General features: G+C 41.9%; 2 protein-coding genes across 4 annotated transcripts in view; one reads left to right on the top strand and one right to left on the bottom strand.

The window, feature by feature from the left end:
• RNF31 (ring finger protein 31) overlaps nt 1–8,504 on the bottom strand; it is a 39,490-nt gene extending 30,986 nt beyond the window's left edge. Inside the window, exons 1-7 of one of the 2 annotated variants that reach the window (XM_063454913.1) lie at nt 8,260–8,504; nt 6,407–6,564; nt 4,023–4,166; nt 3,436–3,591; nt 2,772–2,831; nt 2,606–2,654; nt 1,235–1,397 (exon numbers count right to left, since the gene is read on the bottom strand). In XM_063454913.1, the coding sequence (XP_063310983.1) occupies nt 1,235–1,397; nt 2,606–2,654; nt 2,772–2,831; nt 3,436–3,591; nt 4,023–4,166; nt 6,407–6,562 (728 nt within the window). In that variant the 5' untranslated portion in view covers nt 6,563–6,564; nt 8,260–8,504. The remainder of the gene's footprint in view (nt 1–1,234; nt 1,398–2,605; nt 2,655–2,771; nt 2,832–3,435; nt 3,592–4,022; nt 4,167–6,406; nt 6,565–8,259) is intronic. The other variant, XM_063454914.1, reaches the window with a different exon arrangement.
• A 3,697-nt stretch (nt 8,505–12,201) lies between these two features.
• PSME2 (proteasome activator subunit 2) lies at nt 12,202–26,742 on the top strand. Of its 2 annotated transcripts, XM_063454916.1 has the most exons (12): nt 12,202–12,217; nt 12,519–12,712; nt 14,227–14,259; nt 16,046–16,108; nt 21,725–21,811; nt 22,793–22,832; nt 22,913–23,010; nt 23,125–23,193; nt 24,021–24,088; nt 25,922–25,976; nt 26,206–26,292; nt 26,514–26,742. In XM_063454916.1, exons 2-12 carry the CDS (start codon nt 12,665–12,667, stop codon nt 26,592–26,594), a joined length of 729 nt encoding a protein of 242 aa, XP_063310986.1. In that variant the 5' UTR covers nt 12,202–12,217; nt 12,519–12,664; the 3' UTR covers nt 26,595–26,742. The 2 variants fall into 2 exon arrangements, with proteins under 2 accessions (XP_063310986.1, XP_063310985.1); XM_063454915.1 differs by lacking the exon at nt 12,202–12,217 and having other exon boundaries at nt 12,330–12,712.
• Nucleotides 26,743–27,270: the final 528 nt, after the last annotated feature.

Below are 27,270 nucleotides of genomic sequence, written 5' to 3'. Positions count from 1 at the left end.
ATTTATCCATATCATATCTGTATAGAAGAATTAAGCCTAAGGATATGTAGCATTTGTATACTGATAGACAAAAAGATTGTAACTGTAGGAATTTGTGCCCATTCTGTAAAAAGAGCATCTGTGGGATTAGAGGGTCTGGTTCACAGTCGGTGTTCCAGTTGATCTTAAAGGTCTCCATTCTGGTTCAGGTCAGGGCAGGTTCCAAACTATTTCGCATTCCAAAATCTTAAAGCATGTCTTCATTCACCTTACTTGCATAGGGGCACAAGCATGCTGGAACAAGAGAGGGCCTTTCCCAAACTGATGCCACAAAGTAAAAAATAAACAATTTCCTTTGTATCCTGGAGCATTAAAATTACCCTTCACTGGAACAAAGGGACTTAGGGCAAATCCTAGTACACAACCCCAGACCGTTATCATAGCAGGCAGTATGCACTCTGGCATGAACCACAAGCAGAATCTTCCAACAGACTGCTAGATAGTAGTTTGATTCATCACCCAAGTAAACATGTTTTCACTGCTCCAGAGTTCAGTGGCAGTGAGCTTTACACCACTCCAGCCTACACTTGGCATTGCACATGTTGATGTGAGGCTTGCATATATCTGCTTGGCTATGGAAACCAATTTCATTAAGCTATTAACACATAGTTCTTGTGCTGATGTTGCTTCCAGAGGTAGTATGGAACTCTGTAGTAAGTGATAGCATATTTTTTCCTCCTGCACACTTCCACTTCATAATAATTTCATTAAAAGTTAACCGAGGTAGATATTAAGTCAATGAGCTCTTCAGTATGACCAATGTTTGATTACAGAGATTTCTTAACTATGTGCTGGATGTTATGTACCTATTAGCAACAAGGTTGAAACACATATGGTGATATATCGTGTGTGTATAAATCTTGTAATACCTTTTTATTGGACTAACTGAATTCAGAAAACCTTTCCAACAACACAAAACAGAATTTAAACTTGAGCTGTGATACAGGTGTTTAAAATCGGAAAAAAAAGTGTAGTGAAGAAAAAAAAAAAAAAAAAAGAAAACTAGATTCTCATTCTTCCAGGGGTCCCACATACACAGTGTAAGAATAAGAAAGTGAGGAGAAATATATTTAGGCATACACACGTATAAATGTATTTGCAACAACAGAGTCGCTTAGTGTAAGCTGTGCAACATTTAAATGCAGATATAACATTTAAGCACAGTGTCCTCAAATATACAGAAAATAAGTTTTACCTCTGTGTTCCTGATGTGCCACAAGATGAACGCTGGTGATGTACGCGATTGGGATGTGTATGTACTCTGTGATCACACGAGGTGCACAACATGTCATTACATGAGGAGCACCACACGGAAACTGTGGGCACACCACAGAGACAGCATCCAGTTGAGACAGGTACTAAGGAAAATAATATATATATATTTCATATCTCCTTCAATAAAGAAAAGTCAGTCTCGATGAGAGCATGTATTTGTGACAGAGTGAACAAAAGGGTAACGTAAAAAAGTGGATCCAGCACCTCAATTTGATGTTTTCAAATTTTGCTATGAAAAGAAAAAAATGCCAAGCACCATAATCACATAATGACATAGTGGTGATCATCCCAGGAGTGCATTTTCTTAACTGGGGTCTGCCAAGCCCCACTTTTCACCTCCACTGCAGCCTACAGAAGAGTCGGAAGCTATTTCTCTGATAGCTTCTAATCTCTTCAGTGCATGACTTCGCTCATTGGTTGAGAGTCATCTGCTGACACACTCAGCCAATGAGATAGCCCTGCACTGCAAGGTTTAGCTCAGGAGAGCCAACGGAAGCTTCTGATCAGGAGCTTCCCGTTTTCCTTCTGGCTAAGAGGAGGCATTGAGCAGTGGGGAAGAGGGCACAGGGACACTCATTGTCCCATAACAACTACTTCTGTATGGAAAGGGATTCTTTAAAGAATATATTTGGTCACGCATGCCTGATCCTTAAAAGCCCTTTCCTTGGCCAGTAAATGTAGGCAAGTTAAACTATGTATCTCTATTGAAGTGGCTTTGTTAGATATTCATCCTCCTAAGACCCCTTTCAAGATACAATTTCTCTATTCTATTTTGCTGGCTTGAAAAAGTCTTTCCTCCATCTCTTTCCCCTTTCACTTCTTGCACTGACCACACCACAGCTATGGAAATTGCAGCAAAAAAGTGTACTCATACCTATCCACAATTTACGGGTAAGATAAATTCTTGGCTAACATTAACATACAAATTGTCAAAGTAGGCAAGCTGGAAGCTCCCTTTGATTTTGAAATTCACTTTGAATTCCTGACAATTCTCACTTTAGTGAATAACCCTTTCAGAGAACTGTATACTTCTGGTGATTTTAATTTTATGTAAGGGAAAAGAAAATGAGTACGAGAGAATGTTAAAAAATAAAAAGATGAGGATTGAAAGAATAAGAGAAAAAAGAAACACCTCCTCCTGCTTTATTTGTTGTTCTGAACAATCAAGTTTATCTATGAACACACAGGGTTATTTACTGACGTGACAATTGTCAGGAATTCAAAGTGAATTTCAAAATTTAAAGGCAAAACAGCTGAATTGGAAAAAATGTCATAGGCAGATTTATATTACCTGAAGGAGGAATTTGAGAGGCAACTGATGAATCTGGAACAAGAGAAGGCTATAGAAACAAGAATATGTGAGAAATAAAAATGTTTATTTTTTAATTTTATTTTTTAAACAGAACACATTATTTACTCAGGACAAAACCATTTCACAAAAAAACAGCTCTTCATACCTGTCGAAGTCCTCCATTCAAAAGTTCCTTTGCTGCTTCAACCTGTCGTGGATGGGAGTTCTAAACAAAATAAAACCTTGCCCCGTCAGATATTTCAAATAAATAAGGACTTTGAGTTCTTTGTTTAAACTAACAAAAGGAGTAGACAAATTCTAGAACATGACAGTGGGGCTCACAATGCTTTGTCTCCACTAGCCACTGGCAAGTGCAAACTTAGCCCTGGCGAGTGTACCATGGACCCTCCAGGTTTGCAGTAGGAATTAACTTTGTATGACGGATTAGGACTGTAACATTTTAATTGTAAGCTCTAGAAGTCCTGGCAGGTCGTCTATCTTGAAGGATTGTTATAGATGTAATGGATTTTGTCTTAATTGTTTACTTTAGAAATATACATCTATGAAGAACAGGCACATCATAACTAGAGCCTAAAAAGTCAAATGGCTGCATGGTTTGCAACTTTGCTAGCATTCAGTCCCTTATTTCCAACAATGAAGATTACAAGACTGCATGCACCAGAGGATCATGGATACATTTGTTTTTCTATTTTTTTAAAGTGTGACATGGAGGTAACTGCATGAAGCGTTTTGTAATTATTTTAGGTTGGAACCATAAAAACAAAAAACCACATTGAAATCTGAGCCTCAAATAGCTGTATGGCCCTCACCGAGATGAGAAGGTTGAGTTCGTGATGAAGGATAATGACATCAGCAGTTACTGCAGCTACAGTAGGAATGTCTGGCTCCTTCACACTTTCTGGGAAGCTGAGACCATCAGGAAGAGAGCACGAGTATCCATATAAGGAGAGAACAAGACGTCCACCCTAATGGAAAAAGACAGTAAAAGTTGGTACCCAGATTCATACATAAACACATAAGAAGTTAGAAAAGCAACAAGTTCGTTTCATATTCAGTCTAGCAGGGCACAGGTAGGATCAGGTAAATGTAAACGCAAGTGGAGGGGGATAAGGGAAGGCTCTGTGACAGGCTTTTTTTATGGGCAGTGGTTTTGAGCATTTCCATTTGTAGGACACAATTTCACCTGATATACATGAATAGCAGTTTTGAAACATACAACTCTAGCATTGTACCGGTTTCTTTTTACAGTAAACATCTGGTGTTTTATTCTATTATGGAAAGTGGTCAATGATTGAAGGAGTTGGTTAATGTATGTATAAATACAATAAATAGCTAGATATATACACCGTACATATAATCAAACGGTTAAAGTGTGCAAACATAATGCCACTCATACCTCAACTGCATCCACCTGGGCTTTGAATACTGGATTGTTAAACTTGACACTCCTCCAAAACTTGGGACGATTAGGGGACAATAAGTTCCTTCCATATTTCTCCAGAATATTGAGAGCAGTTATAACAGATCTTAAAGGTGGTGTCTAGTGGACAAAAAAATGACATTACTATTGATCACTTCTAATAATTACATTAAAGGGAAACTGTTAAGTCCCATGATTTATTTTATTTACGAGTATATGTCTTTTCACACCTCATAAATACATGATATATTATCATTATAATGCATATTCACCATTGGATTTTAGAGACATTTTAATAAAATCCATATCTCAGGAATAGCCGCCACACCATTTTCTGTTTTTTACTACCAAAAATGAAATTAATAGTAAAAAAATAACAAAAATAACAAAAACATATCAAACAGCAAAATAGGAAAATCCCTATTAACTAACTGCAACCCCTTCCACATTCTTTGGTGTTTCTAGAATTTGTAAGATTTTGAAGAAACACACGGGTAAAAAGTCACACTTTCTCTCATCTATTTATTAGTGCATTGTTAAAGGTAAATAAGGAGCCCTACTACTTCCTAAAACTAAAACAGGTACTTACAGGTTAGTAAACAATACCACATGTATTTTCTAAAGTGAGAAACGTTGGGAATTCAAAATCATTTTAAATGTACCGGTAAACTGAAAATAGCTGAATTGGAAAAGCACTCCAAGTTAGCTATGCTGCTAGTTTAGCCATTTTGGTCTAAAATGTCAAATTATCTTAGATTTTAATTTCTGAGGATTCTGACATTAGTAAATAATCTTGTCACTATATTTAGAGTAATACGGTTTTAAAAAAAGAAAATAAATTCCTGCCCTGAACACAGACAAAGTTTGCAACAAAATCTGTAATAAAAGGCATTAGCTTGCGAGAATCATTAGAAACTGCTATCAGTGCTCTTGCCTCAGTCACTGTCAAGTAAACAAGGCAAGGACAAACTCATATTTTCCATGGTGTATTTAACTAAACAGTAAATTATGAAGAGATCACAACAATTTGTTAGTTTTTTTTTTTTAAAGCTATATAGTATACAACTTGGTTGAGTTATTTTTCCTAACTGACCTATCCACAATTGGCCGTTTAAAGAGACACTATAGTCACCAAAACAACTTTAGCTTAATAAAACAGTTTAGATCATGCCTCTCAAGTTTCACTGCTCACGTCACTGCCATTTAGAAGTTAAATCACTTCTGTTTCTGTTTATGCCGACCTAGTCACACCTCGTCAGGCTGTAACTGACACAGCCTGCATGAAAAAAATGGTTACATTTTCAAATCAGTTGTAATTTTCTTTTAAAGTTTTTATCTCCTGCTCTGTAAATTGAACTTTAGTTACATACAGGAGGCTTCTTTAGGTTCTAGAAGCCTATTAACTGAGCAGGAGGTAAATAATTCACCATTTACCCCTTAAGGACACATGACATGTGTGACATGTCATGATTCCCTTTTATTCCAGAAGTTTGGTCCTTAAAGGGAAACTCCAGTGCCAGGAAAACGATCCGTTTTCCTGGCACTGAAGGGTCCCTCTCCCTCCCACCCACCAATCCCCAGTTACTGAAGGGGTGTAAACCCCTTCAGTCACTTACCTGAGGCAGCGGCGATGTCCCTCGTCGCTGTCTCCTCCTCTGCGCCGCTCCTCCTACTGGCTCCGTCGGCCGGCGGGCGAGACTGATCCCGCCCACCGGCCGAGGAGACCTAATGCGCATGCGCGGCAATTCCGCGCATGCGCATTAGGTCTCCCCATAGGAAAGCATTAAAAACGAATATCAATGCTTTCCTATGGGGATTTGAGCGACGCTGGAGGTCCTCACACAGCGTGAGGACGTCCAGCGACGCTCTAGCACAGGTTTCCTGTGCTATGGACCAGGAAGAGACCTCTAGTGGCTGTCTACTAGACAGCCACTAGAGGTGGAGTTAACCCTGCAAGGTAATTATTGCAGTTTATAAAAAACTGCAATAATTACACTTACAGGGTTAGGAGTAGTGGGAGTTGGCACCCAGACCACTCCAATGAGCAGAAGTGGTCTGGGTGCCTACAGTGTCCCTTTAAGGGGTTAAAGAGAATTTGCCATAAAGGAAGTGTAAACATTAGATGACACTTTACATGAAGAGTTTAGGAAAGCTGTGCAAGTCACATGCAGAGAGGTGTGACAAGGGTAGTATAAATAAAGTGATTTAACTCCTAACAGGCAGAGAATTGAGCAGTGAGACCGCAGGGGCATGATCTATACACCAAAACTGCATCATTAAGCTAAAGTTGTTTTGGTGACTATAAAATTCCCTTTAATGAACCCTTTTATCTTATTTATATGTATATTTCGGAAGTATACCTGTGTTCCACCACGAAGCAGGGTCTCCACATCTAGTCTTCTATAACGTTCTTTTAGGGAGACATGCAACATTTCATTCAGGCGCTCACAGGTCACAGTGTCTGGATGGTCTATCAAATCACATTCCAGAGCATCTCGTTGCTCTTTTTCTAACATATCTTTAAAAATGGCACAAATAGGTAGGAATCAGTTATGTTTTTATTTCAGATATATGGAATAAGCACAGATATTATAAACAATAATATATTTTGATATATCGTCATCCCACTGAACAGCCAAGCAGAAAACGTTTGCACTTACTTTTTAATAATAATAATAATAATAATATGGTATTTAAATGTTGAATTGGACAGCAACTCTAATCAAAATGTATTCATTGTCATACGATACAGAACAGTTGTCAACCTCAGAGGCATCTAATGGAAGTGGTCTGGGTGCTGGATCCCTTTTGAACTTAGTCCTGCAATGTGAAACATTGCAGTTCCAGAGAACTACAATGTTTACATTGCAGCTCTTAGTCTGCCCATAGTGGCTGTCTACCAGATTCGAAACAGACCTTTGCATGAGGACTCCAGCATCAGATTTTGCCACATAGGAAAGCATTGATCAATGCTTTCCTATGGGGAAATCTGAATGCGAGAGCGGTCATTGTTGAGGAGGAGGAGGATGGGCAGAGCCTGACCCAGCGCCGTGGGACATCGTCACTGGAATCGGGTAAGTGACTGAAGGTGTTTTAACCTCTTCAGCGCCACGGGAGGGGGTACCTTAGGAACCTATATTGCCAGGAAAACTGCTTTGTTTTCCTGGCACTATAGAATCCCTTTAAGTGGTTATTCATTAACCAATGACTCTCAGTGACCCACCACACAGACACAAACGCTTTTCCCAAAGAGAAGCGCATGCACTGTGTACCGAGTGTGCTACTAGCCTCCGACACAGAAGTGCAAATATCTCTGGAGATATACTGACTCCCACCATGACCCCTTTTAAAAAGCAGAACCCTTTTATTTCACATGATGCTGTTTTTGTATAAAGTATATAGATTTACTAGTGCTATCACAATCCAATTGACTCCAGGTACAGTCAGGCAATTCAGTGCAAATAAGGAAAACGGAAACAGTTTTCAGTTTCAGTTTCTCCTCTTTCTCCATGTTAGATGGCCAAAAAGAGAAACGTGTATTAAAGATGACTGACAAGTATAGTATTAAATTCTATATGCAACATGGGGACCTAATAAAAGGAATGACAGACATGTACAGTGGTCAATAATGAAATAAATAAAATGCAAATTACGACCACCAGTGACTTTGGACCATGTGTATCAGAGCTAAAGCATGTGCTATACTTATGCAAAGTGCTGAAGAAGGAGCAATCTCCATGGAAACCAACAGAATGTTTCTAAACATCTAGCACGAGAATAGTAACTATCGTGCCTTGATAAACAGAGCCCCCTTGAGTCACCTCCACCCCCATCTCTCCCAAGCACCTGTTACTCTGTTACTTGCAACTTTGCTCAATTTTTATTATAGAATGTGCCTGGTGCAAAGTACAGCTCAGACTAGCAAGACCTAAAGGGCCAAATCATTACCCTACAACACATGAGCAGATTTCCTATACTGAGCCCTGTCTCATTCCCCACCCCTACCCCGAACTAACAAATGCCTGTCCTGTTTGTGAATTATGGTAATTCATTTTATAATTCTATTTACATTCTGACAGCCACACCCCCCAGCACACCACCTCACCCATCCCATTCCCTTACAGCCCTCACATGACATGATCATACATTACGCGATACCACGTCTTACAAGTTGCCCCTGTGCTCCCCCTCCCGACAAAGTTATTGCCCCCACTCACTGACTGACTCCGGTTGTGTTGTGTATATTGCAGTTCTCCTCCAGGAAGTGTGAGGGTGAGTGACCCTGACTCCGGAAGTATGGCTGCTGTCAGATGTTCGGTGGTTCCGGGGATCCTGCTTAGTAAACGGGACTGGTTATCATGGTCCCGCCTGCAGCCAGTTACAGGACCGGAGGAACGTGCGTAGTGTCAGGGGGTTTTCACGGAGCTGCTTCCATGCCAGACACTGATCACATGACCTGCTGAGTAATGCTGGTAGCGGGCAGTCACTTCACTCTATGGGCTGGCTCTACACTCCGCTCACTATAGTCTGATGGCTATCGCAGTATTTACTATGAGAAACGCATATTTTGTTGTAATGGTAGGGCATCAAAGTAAAAAATAGAATTCCTTGCTCAGGAAAATTTTCATGTAGGGTTTATTCACTAAGTAGTGAATTGAGGTGAGTAGAAAATCGAATTGGAAAAATCAGGGTTACTCACTAAACACCGAATTGTGTTCAGGTGGATAAAATGGCCAAATTCCAGCCATGGCAATTCTCATATTTACTGAAGACAATTCTGGTCAGAATTTGGTCAACCTGACCGAATCCATGTCTCCCAACCATCCTGGTTTTCAGCGGACAGTCACGATGTTCAGGTCCTGTCCTACATTCCAGACTTGGTTCTCCTGGTGTCTCACCTTTCAGGACACCGAGCTGTCCCCAAACCGTGTAGGACTAGAGAATCATTATGTGGGCAATTTCTACACTCGGGTCACTAGGTCAATGCAGAGAGCAGTGAAACAGTGCTCTCTGCATGGTTTCCCATGTGGGCTAACTTACATACATGCCAGGCTGACCTGCCAATAATCTGGGAAATCCTGTGCCTTTGGGCAGAGCGTCACTGGATCCCCCTTTACCTCCTCCCAGCAACATCCCACTTTTCGGGATGCCAATGTTAGGGTTATGCAGATCTGCACTAATAAGTTGGGTGTCTGGTTCAAATTTAGTGACTTTTGCATACAAAGTATAGAATCTGGAATATGTAAAAAGTACAAGGGAATTCATACGAATACCGATTTAAATTTGGATGGCAAGTTTTTTTTTAAACTTGACATCCAAAGTTAAATCGGTATTCGTATGAATTCCCTTGTTCGGTATATTTATTTTACTGAATTAGGGGCTTGTTGGCCCCTCCGTTCGGGAGTTACGGAGCTCTGGAGGTCTCAGCGGTGTTCGGGTAATTGAGAGTCCGATTTGAGTTCCAGACACTCGACGACCAAACACCGCTGAGATTTTCTTGCATAAGATGGCCACCGCCACGCGGTTCGTATGCCGAACGGCGACCACCCAGATATATACAAAGTACCGGTTGCATGGTCAATTAGGTTGCGGTTACAGAGTGTGAAAGCTTAACGAGGTGCACACTTCTCTCTGGGGTGGTTTGATGGTTCGGTAGTTTTCATTCGTTTGGAACACGGAATGAAAACTACCGAACAATCAGTCGAATGCTACATACAATACATCTATACAGCGGAATAATCACACAAAATGCATTTTTAAAACGAACTTTGAGGACAGCCCAATGCCATCCGCTACATTGGGACATTCCACTGCCCGAATTAAAAATAAATAACAATCGCTGTTTAGTAGATATATCCCAAATGAAGGCATGCATTTAATTATGCATTTTTGCATTGGGGATGTATCTACAAACAGCACAAAAAACCTGCAGTGCTTTTGTCTGCTGACTTTATAACCCTCCCCTTCTAACCCCTCCCAGACTTTCTGTGGCTGTCCAATCACAGACTTCCCAATGCAGCTCAATGAAAAGTCTTTGCAAGGTAGGTGCTCTGAGTACTTGCTGCCTTTTGAGTTTATCTCCACTGAGCTAACCAAACCAGGAAGTAACAAGACCCAGTGGTGTATTTGGATCTGTGCTGCCCTATGCATGACAGAACTCTGGCACTCCCTAATTTACATTACTGCATATCTTAGGTACAGGTAACCGAGGTTTGAATAGCTGAAATGCCCAAATTAGAAATAAAGACAGGAGACCTGTTTATATGCCAACAGCGGGGTGATTACACCACCTACACTGCTATACACGCGGCCGCAGGATCACTTTGATAATCCTGCTTAACAACTCATGGCAATGTTATACGTTATTTCACTTACCTACCTAAATTACGTTGAGTTACATAACCACCCCATCCCTAGCCTGACACGTTACACTCAGGCCACATACCGGTTCCTCCCACACGCACCCAAATCGAACCTACACATGCCTGGGTTAGCATGCAGTATCGTGCGGCTACATCGTCACTTTTTTAACGCACTACCATGACCATCCCAGGCACTTAACTGCCAAAATTCACATGATGTTACTGGTAAGCTACTATATTATATATGCGCCTTGGTTCCTTATCTTAACGCATGTATAAACGACATAAATTGAGGCAGACACACAACAGAGATTATGTACTATGTTAATGTTTTCCTGAACTGTATGTAAACTGTACACCCCCTCTTCTTTATTCTGTATCCCATTCACCTAATGCTTCAATAAAAGAAAGATTGACAAAAAAAAGACTAACACACAATCACTGACAGACACACACAATGACGCAGACACATATATTCACTCACTGACACACAGGCTCCCTCACAGACACACAATCACTGACACAGACACACAATCACTGACACAGACACACAGGCGCCCTCACAGGCACACACAATCACTCAGACACACACTGACAGGCATACACTCACTGACAGACACACACTGAAAGATATACACACACACTGACAGACAGACACACACACACTGCCAGCCAGACACACACACTGCCAGCCAGACACACACACATCCTACCGCCCCCCAATATATTTTGGCTCCTGGCATCACTCTGCGGCACGTGAGGGAGCTGAGCAGAGAGAGCTCGCAACTCAGCCCTCCTTCGCCCCCCGCCTTGGAACTCAGCTAGCCGTCTGCCACGAGGCTAGCTGAGCATTTGGGGGCTATTTTTCCGCCCCCCGGAAAGTGCCGTCCAAGGCAAATGCCTTGTCTGCCTAGCGGCAAATACATCATTGACTATACCTGTTATCTGATTGACAGCCAGGGGGGTGTAACCAGATTAATTTATAAAAGTGTCCATTTCTATTGAAATCTGCACGTTTTGCAAAATGAAAAATAGAGGACACACTCTTCACACATAAAGCTTTTCAGCAAGCTAAAGTGCTTTAGGAGTCTGGAGTGTTCCTTTAAGACAAATTGTTGGTGCATTTTATTAAACGTTTAGGATCTTTTAATCTTTTGCTTCTTTTATCCCCTAACCATCCTTTTTTAATACATGCTATTTTGGGGGGCAATGCAAAGGTTTTATCAATCTTTTATGCCACTTTTACCAACCTAAAATTGTTCTTTCATTTTTCTTTTCTTTTTTCTCCAATCTATATCTGGCAGTGTTTTTGAAATTTCTACGAAAAGGTGGCTGTGTTTACTTAAAAAATATGACCAAAAGGATCTAATCTTATTAAGTTAAAACGGCGTGACAAAAGTTGGCAATAACACTGTCCACCAAAGATTTCCTTAGAGACATACAAAGTGGTACCGGGGCTCCTTCCTATATAGGGTGATTCTTACTTAACAATGGTAAGCTCTTTTTTTTATTAGAGACACTTTGAGATCCTGGCTATCTAATTCCGCATATTTCCACATAACACACTCAAGCAGAATTCATAGGTGTTTATGTAAAAAAAACTAAGTGAGCTGTCCGCTTAAAGGGACACTATAGGCACCCAGACCACTTCAGCTCATTGAAGTGGTGTGGGTGCTGTGTCCCTTTTGCACCTAGTGCTGCAATGTCAAACATTGCAGTTCCAGAGAAACTGCAATGTTTACATTGCAGCACTAAGTCTGTCCTCAGTGGCTGTCTACCAGACATCAGGGACATCAGCGCTGGAAGAAGGTAAGGTTTTTAACCTTTTATTTACCAGGGAGGGGGGAGGCAGAGGGATCGGTAGTGCCAGGAATACCATTTTGTATTCCTGGCACTACAGTATCCCTTTAAGTTTCAGTCACGCTGGAGGACCACTGGATAAAATGGCCCATGTATTCGTGTGTAACAATCATGCTACCATGCAATGTAAACTGGGAATAAGGGAATCCCACCAGTACCTGACTCTCAGCCTGTAAAACAAAGTACTTCTAAAGCAACTCTCTGTATACATTGTACCCTGTTCAATGCTGGAAATTCCCTCTTTAAGCAGCCACCCCCCTCCTGTCATGCACAAGTCCGTGAACTAAATGAAAGTGAAAGCAAGACAGAGCCTGCACAAAAGTAGTGTTTCAGGAAGAAAGGGAGCTAGACACCGAGAGAGCACGAAAAGAAGAGACAACTTTTTAAACAGTCACCATGTCTAAAGATTGTATCCTAAAGGTTACCAAAGACAACCAGCGGAAGGTAAATTTACCCTGTTTTTAGAAGCTATTCTTTTTATTATTTTTTTTGCAGTGTCTGAGTATCCTGTGTTTGTGTGTTTAAATAAAAGATCTCTTCCTGAATCAAGGAGGCCAATGTTGAGTGAGCATGTAGAAGGGATTGATAGTTTACAGGGATCACCCTACTAATAATATTGCCTTTTGCACTGGAGGGATTACTATTTAAAGGCATTTGGATTGCGAAGGCAAATCAATGGAAACAAAGCCCCAAACTGAAACTAGATTTGTCATGCAGGCCTCAGCAGTAATCAAACACATAACTTATTACAAATCGGGCATAGATTGCAATTTCACTTATTAATGGAGCTTTATTAAGAGGCGAAAGGATTAAGGGCATTCGATAGAATATATTTGTCAGGTATAAAAAAAGTAATATAGGATAGTAGGTGTAGATTTGGACACTAAAAGGGTTAAATTATAAAATAGAGAGATCAGTTGTTGGAAAGTACCGTGAAAATGAAACTACACAAGGGAAATTATCAAATATATAAATCTCAGGAATAAAGCTGAATATAGTTAAAAATAAAAGTATCAATGGTAGGTATATTGTTATATTATTCTTTTGAAATTAAAAAAAATATTTAGAAAATAAATAGCAATGGAATATTGCTGGCATTTCTATTTAATTTTGAAAAGCATGGTACAGCTGAACAGTTCCTTTTAAGATTAAGAATACGTTAAATTCTACGTGAAGGGTTAATGAAGTCTGCTGAGTCTAGCGGTTACCCTACATGCGGGAAGTAGTGTACTGCCTACATGACATTCACAACCGGTCAGCAAAAGTAACAGGTAGTTGTCTACTGGCAAGTTAAATGAAATGGGAAGAGCAGTCAGGAGGAAGCCAGGTCTAGGATACCAGAAGTACTTATTATCATAGGTCATGTCAAGTACAGGGCAGATATATGGATGGTCCTCATCAAAGCCAGGGCAGGAAATCCAAGACAGAACCAGAACCAACCTAGCCAACAAGAATTAGACTGAAGAAGGCTAACGGTGAGTTAAACAACTAAAATGTAATGCTCAAGCAGGAACCTGGATTTGAGGTGGGTTTTTAATATCTAGCTGATTAGGAGATGGGTCAAGCATAGATCCTGGGGACCAGATGGCTTTAGGACTGATCTGCTATAGTGAGTGGTGAGTGGTGAAGAGTTCATTTCACCCAAGCTGTCACAGCTCTGGAGAGGCTGCGTGTGCTGGTGACCCACCTCCAAGTAATGTGCAGGCATTCATTTCTGTAATACCAATCCGATAAGTTGCTCATACTGCACAGCAGAGAAGAACAGGCGCTGGAGTACCTCACTCATCCTGTGATAGTATTACTGTGACCTCATTTACCAAACACACTGCTCAGTAAATAATTTGAATACAGCAATATGTTATAGTGTCATGGTGCAATCTGTCATTATACCTACTCTTTGTTTTATTTTTTTTCTTTGTATATGAGGTAAAATGTAACTATTACCTAACCTTTTTCAGGTAAATGGATTTCAAGAAAACCTCTTCAATCAGGTAACTTGTTTATGGATGTAATAAGCTACTAATATTTTACTACTATGCTTTGTAATGCCATACTCTATAGATAAAACAAATCTATCTTATGATAAACAGTTGGCTGCCTCTCTCCCACAGACACATTTTAAGTATTTAGGTCCTCGGGTCACTTTAGCAGTATGTTTTTTCCTAAACCTAAAACCTTTTTTCCCCTTTGACTGCACTCGCAATGAATGCAAGAAGCAAGTGACCATACTGAAAAGCACTTGAGTTATGTGGAAAGTAGAATCCCACCTCTAGAATAGTTAGAGGTTATTACTTTGAAGGCTCGTGTGGGCACGGTACTAGATTCAGATTTGTTTAACCTGGAGAGCAAATCCTGAGCCCCCAGACTTTGAGTAAATCTCACGTTTTCGGGTGGGCTTTTTCCCTGTTTGTCCACTATGCTTTACTTGTGACTCTACCACTGACATTGCCTGTTAGCCTGGTTGGTAACATCCTCCAGTCAGGCTGGTCTCTAAATGGAAGTTCCTGAATAAGTTTTTACTATTGTTCATCTATTTCAAAACAGAACACAAGCCAGTCAGGGCAGTCCAGTGAGGGAATTCCTGGGCCAAATATAATCTAGAATTTCAGAATGGAACTGTTATCTTGTGTTACCTGAGTAGTAAGCCAAAGTAGATCTGTGTTGTGGATGGATACAGGGGATCTCTTATCTCCTTAAAGGAGCACTATAGGCTCAGGAACACAAACCTGTATTCCGGACCCTATAGTGTTAAAACCACTATGTAGCCCCCTTTGCCTCCCTAAAGATAGTAAAATCTTACTTATATTCACGTCTGAAGCTGCTGCCTCTGCCTTTGAACTTCCTCTGACATCATCAGAAATGGTGACCTGATCCAATCACAATGCTTTCCCATAGTATTGGCTGAGACTGACAAGGAGGCAGATCAGGGGCAGAGACAGCGGCAGAGACAGCACAATTCAAACACAGCCCTGGCCAATCAGCATCTCCCCATAGAGCTGAATTGAATCAATGAATCTCTATGAGGAAAGTTTAGTGTCTGCATGCAGAGGGAGGAGATACTGAATGTTTGGATGCATTTTAGGCAGCCATGACCCAGGAAGGATCTCTAACAGCCATCTGAGGAGTGGCCAGTGAAGTTATCACTAGGCTGTAATGTAAACACTACATTTTCTCTGAAAAGACAGTGTTTACAGCAAAAAGCCTGAAGGTAATGCTTCTATTCACCAGAACAAATTTAATAAGCTGTAGTTGGTCTGGTGACTATAGTGTCCCTTTAAATAAACATACATTCATGTTTAGCAGAGCTTCATGCATCCTTCAAATCACTATGTGCTTACACATGCGCATAAAACAATACCCATCAAACTCACACCTATTTAATGACCAAACACTCGGGAGATAACATAAAAAAAAACAAAAACGGATATCCAGGCCATTACTGATAGATAATTGCATATAGTAGTTATAAAAATGATCCTCTGTATTAACATTTGCTTCTGTGAAGTGCTTATTGAATTAGATAAACATATTATGGTAGGTAAGCCAGTACAATTATTTCCTATACAAGGGTTCTTTCAGCCAGATAATATTTTTTGTTGTGGGCCTGAGATAAGTAGAGAGAAAGTGCCCACAGTATTATCAATATAAATTACACCTGGTTTCTTCACAACTTTGTTTTACTGTTAACATTTTGCTTGTTGGGACAATTTTCTCTTTCCCTAACCCTAGTCTGTAAAGATGTGAAATAGGAGTACAACAACTGTATATCTCTTACAGGTGCAACATTTTCTGTCTGAGTTCATCCCAGGCAAGATCCAATATCTGGATGGACTGCTACAGGTAATTTGGCTATTTTTGTACATGGGTAAGAGTTAAAGGGACACTGACTAAATACAAAAAAAATGATGCAACAAACACAGTTTTATAGATATACCCCCAATGAAAACAAGCATGCATTTAATTATGCATTTTTTTCCTGGAGAAGATATCTACAAACGGCATACAGATATCTTCCCCAGCCCAGACTTTCTATGGTTGTTCATGACAGGTGCACAGTCAGATTTACCGGCATATGCACTAACCCTGAACCCTATTAAGATACACCCTGAGGTTCGGAGCCACCGACAGGCTCGACCCTACCAACCAAGTGTACATAATCCACACTAAACCTCAGGATGCCCACTTACTCCTCCATCTACCTCCCGATTTAACCTGGCCATTCCCCGCCACAGCTCAGGACTTGACACCTAATGCTCCTGAGCGCCCTCCACCACACCTAAACAAGGCCTGTTGAAGGCCCAAAATAAATAGGGCACACCCCACATCCGAAAGATGTACACCATACCTCCTGAAGTACCCAGGAAGCATGCCTTCCAATTCCCTGTGCCTCACTGCCACTCCACCTAATAAAGACCGCCATCATTTTATTGATTTGTCCCCGACACCGAGCCACTGCGACCGGGTCCTTGGCATGTCGCCAGTGAAACCGAGGAACCATTTCGGACCACACCACCACCACACACCTGGAGCCAGCTCCCGTAGCCGTCCACATCCCTCTTCATCCATCTGACCAATTCCTTTTTTGGGACCATGCCCAGATCATTACCTGCAGCGTGAATTAACAATACATACAGAACGGGGCCCCTTGCCACACTCCAGTAAATTTCCCCACTAATGCCTTGCCAACCAAAACCTTGAAAACCAAACCACTCCAATGTCACCAACTCCAAAGGAAAGCCCAGTTGCAATCCTTGTTTCCGAACTGCGGCTCTCTTCTGCGCCCAGTAGATGTAAGAGTGGCCCACCAACCAGGCCACCCAACCTAAAACGAAAACAGAATCAGTGACAAGGCATAACACCATCCCACCAATCCACGCCCATTAAACCAAGTGTTCGGGCCGTAAGTAGGACTTAAACCGTACCGACTGCCACCTACCTATACGTTTCACCAGTTCCTCACCTAGACCCAAGCGGGACGCCTCCGTCGCCGGCCCTATATAGAAGGAATGGGTTCCAAACTGCATGGGATCCAAACCCAGCTCTGTCAAGCCCATCCGAAAAACCCGAAAGAATTGGAACCACGACAGAGCGGATCCATCCCCATGTAACAAAAAAAGAACCCAAGACACCTGGGCATAACTCCACATAGTGCAATGCACATGAAACTGAGCAGACTCCTGACCCAGGCAGGGAAAATAGTGTTACCAAACAATCTTTGCCAAATACATCAGTCTTTGTACAGCCCAACCGAATCACCACCCTATCTGTCCGTAATTCGATGTCCGAGTGCTGTACCCCCCTGACACCCTCCCGAAAGCTACTCACCAGTTCACCAATCTGAACGGCCCTGAAGAACGCAACCGAGAATAACCCTACCTCAAAAGGAGATGAACTCACCACTGGCAGAACTCCCACTAAGCGCTGCAGGACTTAAAAAGATACCGGTCTTGTAGCACCCACCGATTTCTTACCTCTCCTAAAGCCCTGTAAGGCTTGACAAATGAGAAAATGTTTTGTAACGTCCTCCCAACCATTCAACTTGAACAGAAATGCCAATGCTGCCATATTCCTATCGATCACAGATGGAGGAAAACACTGTGCAAACAAACGGCATAGAAACCACAGTAAAGTATCTAACCATCCCTCCCTTTACTGGGACACCCCTGTGTGACCTACCCCTGTGTCCCATGCATCCCAAACCTTTACATAAGCAGCCCGAGTGCCAGGCACTAAAGAATTCCTTATGAATCCTCCACGCATGACGTCCTGAGCCGCCACATCTCCTCCGGACAGGCCTGTAACGGAACTCCCCATACTCCGACCGAGTACCTTCCCTTGATGGACGCTTCCTAGCTTGCGCAGAGGACCACAAGCACCGCACCGGACACCACACCCACCGCAGACTCCACAACCGCTGTAGCTTAACTGGAGTCTCGCCATCTTCTGTCCACCCTGGATCAGCTTCTGTCCTCCAGGACGGTGTGGGGAAGACCTGTCCTCTGGGAGAGCGTATCAGGAACAAGCTCTTAAAAGAGCTAAGTGATTAAAAGCTCAAGGGAGTATGCAGAGCATAGCAATCCCCAGTGTGATATAGCAGTTCCTTCCAATCACGAGACAAGACTACGTGTTTGAGGGTCAAGAAGATCTGTTTACTTGGCACCAAAGGGCCTTCTTTTATGCAGGTTTTACAGATACAGTACCGCCCACAGGGTTTTGTAAAATAACAAATAAAGCACGTAACATACAGTAAAACCACACCCATTCACTCCCACAAAATCCTCCCCTCTGCCTGTGATATAATTACTATACACAATTGGTTAATGTAATTATCACAGGCAGGAAAAATATACTTTTTACACATACACTGTAACTTTAAAATTATTGAGTCAGAAAAAGAGTCAGAAACAAAAATATTTTCACGCTCAGAAGCCGCTGATGTTCACCCAAGTGAACAAGTTAAAGGCATGAAAAGCAGACTGACTTGGGGAGTCAGAGAAGACAGCAAAGGAGCAGCAAAGGAGCTGAGCTTAATAGAGAGAAGCAAAGCACCCCAGTTGAGCTAAAAAAGGCTGTGCACTGTTTAGTAGCAGAGGCTACCCAAAAATGTCAACCAGCTGTTGGACAGTTTGGCAGAGAAAAGCAAGGCAGAGAAGTAGTGGCAAAACGAAGTCAAAATAAGAAAGGCAAAGTAGCCCTCTGATCTAAGCCAAGAGAGAGTGACAGTTACAGAACCAAGCTGTGATGATAAGATGGGAACGTCCGCAGCTAAGCAAGACCAAGACCAAGGCGAAAGTTACAAAGTATGTGACATTGGCGTAACAAAATTAAATATTTCAGAGACATCTGGTATTGCCACAAAGACTTTGAATGTTCGGGAGCCGTAGAACTGGAACTGCTAGCAAAGACTACTGCTACAAGGCCCGGGCGCACTGACTACCTGGAACAGCTGCCAGATTCTGGGAACACAGTCATGGAATTAAAGGCGGGACTCGGAATGCCTGACCGGCTGTTTGATACCGGGGCTGTCCTGACCCAGCGAGAGGCCATGACTGCGTCTCTGGACACCCCCAAGGGAGCAGGGAGACCGCCAGACAGCCCAGAGGAAAGCATTGCTGACATTGAGAGGGGGCCACTCAAGGCCGAGCAAGCAGAGGATACCCCTGGAGAGGAAACCGGGCAAAGGATTACAAGTTGATCCAGCACGCAGTACTGTGTCACACCTAGGACTAAGGATAACGTATAACCGGACCTTAGAATGCCCGGACTTAACGTTTCCAAGAATAGTCAAAATACTTGCCGAGGTCAGGGACACAGAATCAGACCAAAAGATGAGAGAGAGCCAAAAGTCAAGGATACCAGATATCAGGGAAATCAAAATGAAGCCAAAGTCTAATACCCGAAAATCAAGATCAGGATAACCATAGGCAGTAAACCACAACAGGGCAATGAGCAAGAAAATAATTGCGTTTAAATACCGCTCCTATGGATCTGATTGGCTGTAACCGCCCTTTGTCCCCAAAGGCAATTACCAGGTTTCCATGTGCATGAGTACTGCTCGGCACAACTTTTCCTGTCAGGACAGTAAATGCCATTAACCTCATTTTTATGTGCGGATGAATACATGACAGACTCCTCCAATCCGGCTTCTCCATCTACCTGGCTCCATGTAGCCGTGCACACTCTTTCCCACCTGACCCCGTGCGGGCCTTGCTGGGCCACACCCCCACTCTCAGGGCTCATATCTTGCCTGTTAAGTCTGACTGGCACCTCCCTGGCCGTAGTACTGCTATGTCCTATCCCTGCCTGGCTGCCTGACTCAGCCGCTGTCTGCGCTGACTTAGCCCCAACTGGGATATTGGCCTCCACCGCAGCTGACCTGGCCCCAGCATGTACCAGAATCCTTCCTGTTGCCTGGACCCCCCACGGGCCATTCCCCTCCGTGCCCCTGGGCACCCACGTCCTCCCCCACACTCCCCAAGGATACAAGGCCCATGGGGCTCGACTTACAGAGAACAGCAGGGGTATCTCCAACGTTGGTCGCAGACCTGGCTGCACTCCCTGCCAAACCGGAGCCCACCATCCTCAGCACCCGACCTTTCCTGCCAGCCGATGGGGCCAGCCTGACCTGGGAAACGCAGACGTGCAGCCTCAATCCCCGACCAGTGCCAGCAACGCCGCCTGGCATAGGCTGCCTGCCTAGGGCCTCCGCGGCCAACACCTCAATTCCCTACCTCTTGAGTTTAGCTCCACTGAGTTTAACAACCAGGAAGTTGTCTGAGTGGGTGTAACAAGGTTAATTTATAACAAGTGCAAATATCTTTTGAAATCTGCACTTTTGTGAAATGGCACGCACATTCACAGTCCTCTCGTCTTGAGTTCAGCAAATGTGGAATGTATCAGAGTTTGACTGTGATCTAAGGAAAAAAAACCTCCCAATAATCCCGGATTCACTGCCTACAATACAATTGTAAATTATTTCCCAAATGAAACACTTTAACCTATTTATATATTATCTTCATAATTACATACCGTATATACTCGAGTATAAGCCGACCCGAATATAAGCCGAGGCCCCTAATTTTACCCCAAAAAACTGGGAAAACTTATTGACTCGAGTATAAGACTAGGGTGGGAAATGCAGCAGCTACTGGTAAATTTCTAAATAAAATTAGATCCTAAAAAAATAGTGTGTGTATGAATGCAGTGTGTGTATGAATGCAGTGTGTGTATGAGTGCAGTGTGTGTGCGTGCAGTGTGTGTATGAGTGCAGTGTGTGTGTGTGTGTGTGATGCAGAGCATTGGTGGGGGGGCATTTTTTTATTATTATTTAATTATTATTATTTTAATATTATTTTTTTTCTTATATTATTATTTTTTTCATTTTATTATAATTTTTTGATTTTTTTTTTTTTCGGCCCCCCTCCCTGCTTGTTAGCTGGCCAGGGAGGGGGGCTCTCACTCCCTGGTGGTCCAGTGGATGGGCTGTAAGAGGGGGGCTGGCAGAGAGCTCTTACTTACCTTCACAGCAGCTCCTGTCAGCTCCCTTCTCTCTCCTCCGGTCCGTGCAGCTCCCAGGTGAGCTCCCTCTGCAAGTCTCGCGGCTGCGAGACTTGCAGAGGGAGCTGACCTGGGAGCTGCACGGACCGGAGGAGAGAGAAGGGAGCTGACGGGAGCTGCAGGAAAGGTAAGTTAGAGCTTCCTGCCAGCCCCCGGTCCTTGTCTGTATTATGGCAATGTAAATTGCCATAATACAGACAATTGACTCGAGTATAAGACGAGTGGGGGTTTTTCGGCACAAAAAATGTGCTGAAAAACTCGTCTTATACTCGAGTATATATGGTAATTTACTACACTTAGTTCATGTGAAGTCATGACAAAGCTTTATTACTCACATTATCCCAGCATTTCTCTACCTGAATATATCTTGCCGGTCTGATCGATATTTTTGTTTCATAGAGCAATACTTTTACTGTGAAGGATCTAACAACTCTACATTCCGAGCTGGACATTCCAATCCCAGACCCTCCTGCTCCAGAGTCTGAGGTGAGGGAAACAAGATGTGAAGAGAACAGGAAAAATTATAGAAGTACAAGAAACCACTGGGTTTACATTAGGCAATGAGAAAAACAAGTGTACCAGGAGAAGGGGTGACAAGTTGAGCAGAAGAAATAGTAATTAGATCACTGAAAGAACACCTTGACCCTGCCAATTTCATGGTGACATTTGTTCTGCAGGGACAATTTAGAAACTTTCTAACTGTATGAGAATAGGACCATGAAGATCTGCAGTAAAGGGACATCAGTAGAGTCTGTATAGGAGACATCTGACCAGATGTATTTAGGTAAAATAGAGTACTGACAGTTAAAAGAATATTGTCACTTCTGGGACATATGCATCACCAAGCTGTTTCTTGCATGCCCAATGGTTGAAAAAAATACCCATCAATACCACACCCCAGGCAACAGCCTATAAGCAGTTCTGTAGTTTCATTGCCTTCTTCTGTACAACAGAGACCGTGCTGACATTGTGACAAGTCTAATTAATGAGATTTAAATATTCAATTTTAGTACAGATAATTACACAATTAAACAATTTCATTCAAAGTGTTAATTTTATGAAGAATGGGTCCTCAAGCTAAACTAATCTTAAATGGATTATTTAGGTCTATGTCAAAAAAAGGTCCACTAGGTTAGAATAATGTTATTCCTGTCCTTGAAGATCGCAAACAAATTAAATGTAGGAACCAATAAGGTTTAATAATATGGGGCTACACAGAAGGCTAAATATTGAATAGGTACTACTATACAGATGTATAGAATACAAAAAGCATAGGAAATTTTAGGGAGACTATAAGTCTCCCCAGGCCTCAGAACATAATCACCTGGGGTTTACATGAGCATAGGAAAAATAGCACAGTGGCAGGCCATTAACCGAGGTAAAAATGTTTGTTCTTGTCTGAGCTAAAAAGATATGAGAGAGCCTGAGATTGAAAAAATGACTGAAGTCACGATATTTGCTCCCCAGGATTCATCCAAGATGGAAACAGACAAAGAAGAGAAGAAAGGTAATTTATCACACATGCACCGACATCTTCTAACTAAATTGCAGGATTTTTAAAAATGTTCAGTGTTCTGTGTTTTCTAGCTCCTCGCTGTGGTTTCCTGAAAGAGAATGAGAAGCTGCATAAAATCCTGAATACCGTTCTACCTGAAATTCGATCTCTGAGAGAGGGCTGTGCACTGGTAAGGCTGTAACCCCAGATCCCATTGATATCTGTCTATTACATAAGGTGCTTGTAATTACTTAGAGAAAAGTTATGGACAGTGATATAATCCCACCATTTCTTCATTTTATAGATCATCACATGGATCCATCACCTTATTCCAACAATTGAAGATGGAAATGATTTTGGCGTGTCTGTGCAGGTCAGACAATGTTTCTCTTTCTCAGTGACCTTCGAATTGCCCTAACACGGAAATCTTCCATTACAGGGGCAAGATAATCATGTTAGTCTTAGACAGGGGCATAAAGAGGTTAAGCCTAGAACCTTTATAAAAGTGCTGCTTTCTCTTGAAATTAGAACTTTTGTATCACTTGAATGAGGGGCCTCTAATGGTTATTACTCTGAGGTGCATCCACCCCCCAGAACCCAGATAAACTAGACTATCTCAATCAGATGGTGTCATAGAAACCATTTGATAGGGAAACACAGGTTTGACTAAATTCATCTAAACTCAGCTAAAGAGGTGTAGTGTGATCGTGGAGACAAGCGCAGCTAGGGCTGAAAGGTAAGTAATACTTTTCAAACCCTCACCGGGAGGGGTATTCTGAATAGGTCAGGTTGTATTCCTAACTGTAGTGGGTAGAGTTCCTTTAAGCTTGTATAATTTAAATGTATTATTTTCCTTTTCAGCAAACGAAAAGCTCCCTCGATTAAATATGCAAAAGCTACATTTTGATATGCTTTAAGTAGATTTTAAATGTTATTTTGGCAATCACACCACAATATAAAAATGAGGCAACTAATTGGGCAGTCAATAACTTACCCATTTGATTGTTTGTAAAATCTTATTTCCTAACCTCAGATCTTGAGATGTTTATTTCAGAACACTTTGAAAACCAACAGCATGGACCAGCAGTACTTTTTTCATTATTTTCATTATATTGCTAACAATAAGCACATGTAGTGTTAAACAAAGTAGATGAGATTAATACAATATGATGCATTTTTTATTGTCTTTTTCTTTGTCAGGAGAAAGTTATAGAACGTGTAACTGCTGTGAAAACTAAAGTGGAAGCATTACAGACCGCTATTGCAAAGTAAGAGCAATCTTCATTCTCTTCTATATATAGGTCAGGTAAAGGTACAGGGAAGCAGCGCCTTCTGAGTGTCCTTAAATTCGTATGGTGGTAAGTAAGGAAAATCCATACTTACCACCATACGAGTTTGAGGACACCCAGAAGGCGCTGCTTCCCTGTACCTTTTCCTGACCTATATCTAGTTACTGCCAGATAGAAGAGACTCTGGTTTGTGAAGTACCAGCTGCCATACCCGGATCTAACAAGCACTAGGAACCTCACCATCACACGTATCCTCTTCTATATATGTTTTACTTGCTTAACCAGAATCTTCCATGGTTATTCCCCCAAAACAACTTAATTTCAATAAAGCTGTTTTTTTTTTGTTTTTTTTATTTGACAATTTTTATTCTGTTTTGAAAGGTCGGGGGTACAGAAGGCAAAGGGGGCAGGGAGGTATCACATAAATCATTGCATACATTATCACAGTTACTATACAGTTGCTCGGCAGGGTGACATAGTGTGTTTGACATAGTATGTGTGTTTCACCCTTGTTCACTACGGTGCTTGAACATTTGTAGTTTGTTCGTGGGTGGCGTTTGTCATCATTGGGTGGAGCTTGACTGCATAGTTGGTGTTATGCATGTGGAGGGGGGCAGGGGGTCAGGGGTGGGTGGTGTGTTTCAATAAAGCTGTTTTAATGGCACAATCTTACCTTAAGGTGTTAAATGGTTTATCACATAAGAAGTCTCTTCTCTCAACTGTTCCATGCTTTTCTCAGCCACCATAATACATACTGTACACCCCAAGGGCTGCCAGTAATTTGTTAAGAGCATCAGCTGATGCAGTGAGCCATCACCGGTGCCCATTGTTTGTCAATTATATCCTTTACTGCTTAGCATAGTGGCCGAGCAGTAGAAAGCACCTAAAAAGAACACTCTAGGGTCAGTAATACAAACATGTATTCCTGACCCTATAGTGGTAAAAACACAATCTAGCCCCTCTAAATCTAACAAAATCTTACTTTTATTGCAGTCTGCTGCTGGCTCTGCCCCTGATCTGCCTGCTGGATTGACATATTTGAAGTGTTGATCTGAGCCAACGGTCAAGGAGCCGACAGTCAAGGAGGCAGATCAGGGGCAGAGCCAGCACAAGCCAAACACAGCCCTGGCCAATCAGCATCTCCTCATAGAGATGAATTGAATCAATGCATCTCTATGAGGAAAGTTCAGTGTGTCTTCATGCAAAGCGTGAAGATACTGAATGGCAGTGACACTGCCCCAGGAAGCACCTCTAGCAGCCATCTGATGAGTGGAGGTATCCCTAGGCTGTAATGTAAACACTGCATTTTCTTTGAAAAGACAGTGTTTACTCAAAAAGCCTGAAGGGAATGGTTTGAACAAATACAATAAGCTGTAGTTGTTCTGGTGACTATAGTGTCCCTTTAACCCCTTAAGGACACATGACATGTGTGACATGTCATAATTCCCCTTTATTCCAGAAGTTTGGTCCTTAAGGGGTTAAGTTTAAAACTGCTTGAAAATAGTTTAATACCTTCAAGTAAAACTTTACCTCCACTTTACATCCATGATTCCACAACTGGATTTATCACTATATGGTCTCGTACCAATACAGTCTCATAGTTCTAGCCCCATTGTTGCCTGTTGCCATGGTTCAGTGTAGACATACCTTCTGTTGCATTTATGGTTACAAACACTTCTATGATATTTCTAACTCCTATTTCCAGATGTCCCGTTTGTTGGGGTTTCAAAGTCCTAATCCTTTCTAACCCGTTATTCCCACTACTCATGAATCTATGTTGTCTGTGTCCTGTAATACCTTTTGTCATTTCAGATACTTCACAGAAAGAGGAGATGCTGTTGCCAAAGCCTCTAAAGAAACACACGTGGTAAAAATATTTAATTCTTAGAAATTACATACGTAGTTTGTTTTAAGGAGAGAAAAACAATTATTCTCTTTTTGTTTCTCTTTTCCCAATAATTTCTAATATCACTGGCTTCTCATGCCTGTGTTTTGTTCTATCCTTATTGCTCATTATTCTCATTCTTCCTTGTTATTACAATTCTTGCTGTCTTATGATGCACATTTAACATTTACGCTGTCTCCGACACTCACAGATGGATTATAGAGCTCTGGTACATGAAAAAGACGAGTCTGCATTTGTAGATCTGAGGCTATCCCTTCTTGAAGTGAGAAATTATTATGTAAGTGCCACGGGGGTGTCATCGATGTAATATGCCTGCTGGTTTCCATGGTGGTTACCCTCTTCTAATACACCATGTTGCACAAAAAAAAACCTTTGATAAACCTCCTCAGTATCTTTTCTATGGAAGTAAATGGGTGCTGATTTTGCTCTGTAGGCCTTCTGGGGTTTGTATTGTAAACTGCAAGGATCATTAACGAAAATACTTAAATTGTCTTTCAGGTTGAAATCTTTGACATTATTCTCAAAAACTTTGAGAAAATTACAAACCCAAAAGGAGAGGAGAAAAGTCCAATGTACTGATAAACCATCTGCATGCCCAAATTTCTCTGTTTTGAACCTCCTAGAGAACTGTGACATTGAACCACTGCTTTCTCATATGACTGCACTAATAAAGTGAATGAATAAATGCAAAGGATTAATAAATCACTTTTCATTGTTATACATTTGAGTATGGGTCTTTGTGTGTTTTTGTTTATATATACACACATATTAAGGGGACTGTGGCGGACCGCCTGGTACTCCGACTAGGTACCTCCGCCAAACACACTCCTTAGCTATCGCTGGGACACCATAAGCACTTCCAGACCCTAGCTGCCGCAGCTTGGCCGAAGTCTCGCCGTTTCCTCCCACCCTGGATCAGGGTCCTTGATGCAGCTACCAGTGGTCATAGCTCTCCTCCAGATAGTATAGCTGTTAGAGTGCTAATAGCTATATAGCCTTCCCCCCACACATTAGTCAAGACTTAATGCTGGGAGTGAACTCAACTAACTTTAATGGGACAGGGTACAGCCAATTTATACACAGACCCCAGCAGGGGGTCTCCATTGTCTTCGCCACAAGCCCTTCCCAGTAATCTCTGGGCCTGAGAGATAATTGCGTTAAAGACCAGTAAGCTAATTATCTCCCAGGAACAGAGATGCAAACATAAAAATATAAAACATAAAAATACCCAAAAACATAAAATAACCCCACAAAT

Source organism: Pelobates fuscus, chromosome 5 (assembly GCF_036172605.1).
Source record: "Pelobates fuscus isolate aPelFus1 chromosome 5, aPelFus1.pri, whole genome shotgun sequence".
Taxonomy (NCBI): domain Eukaryota; kingdom Metazoa; phylum Chordata; class Amphibia; order Anura; family Pelobatidae; genus Pelobates; species Pelobates fuscus.
The sequence above is the reverse complement of the archived record's forward strand: the minus strand, read 5'-3'. Positions and strand labels throughout refer to the sequence as shown.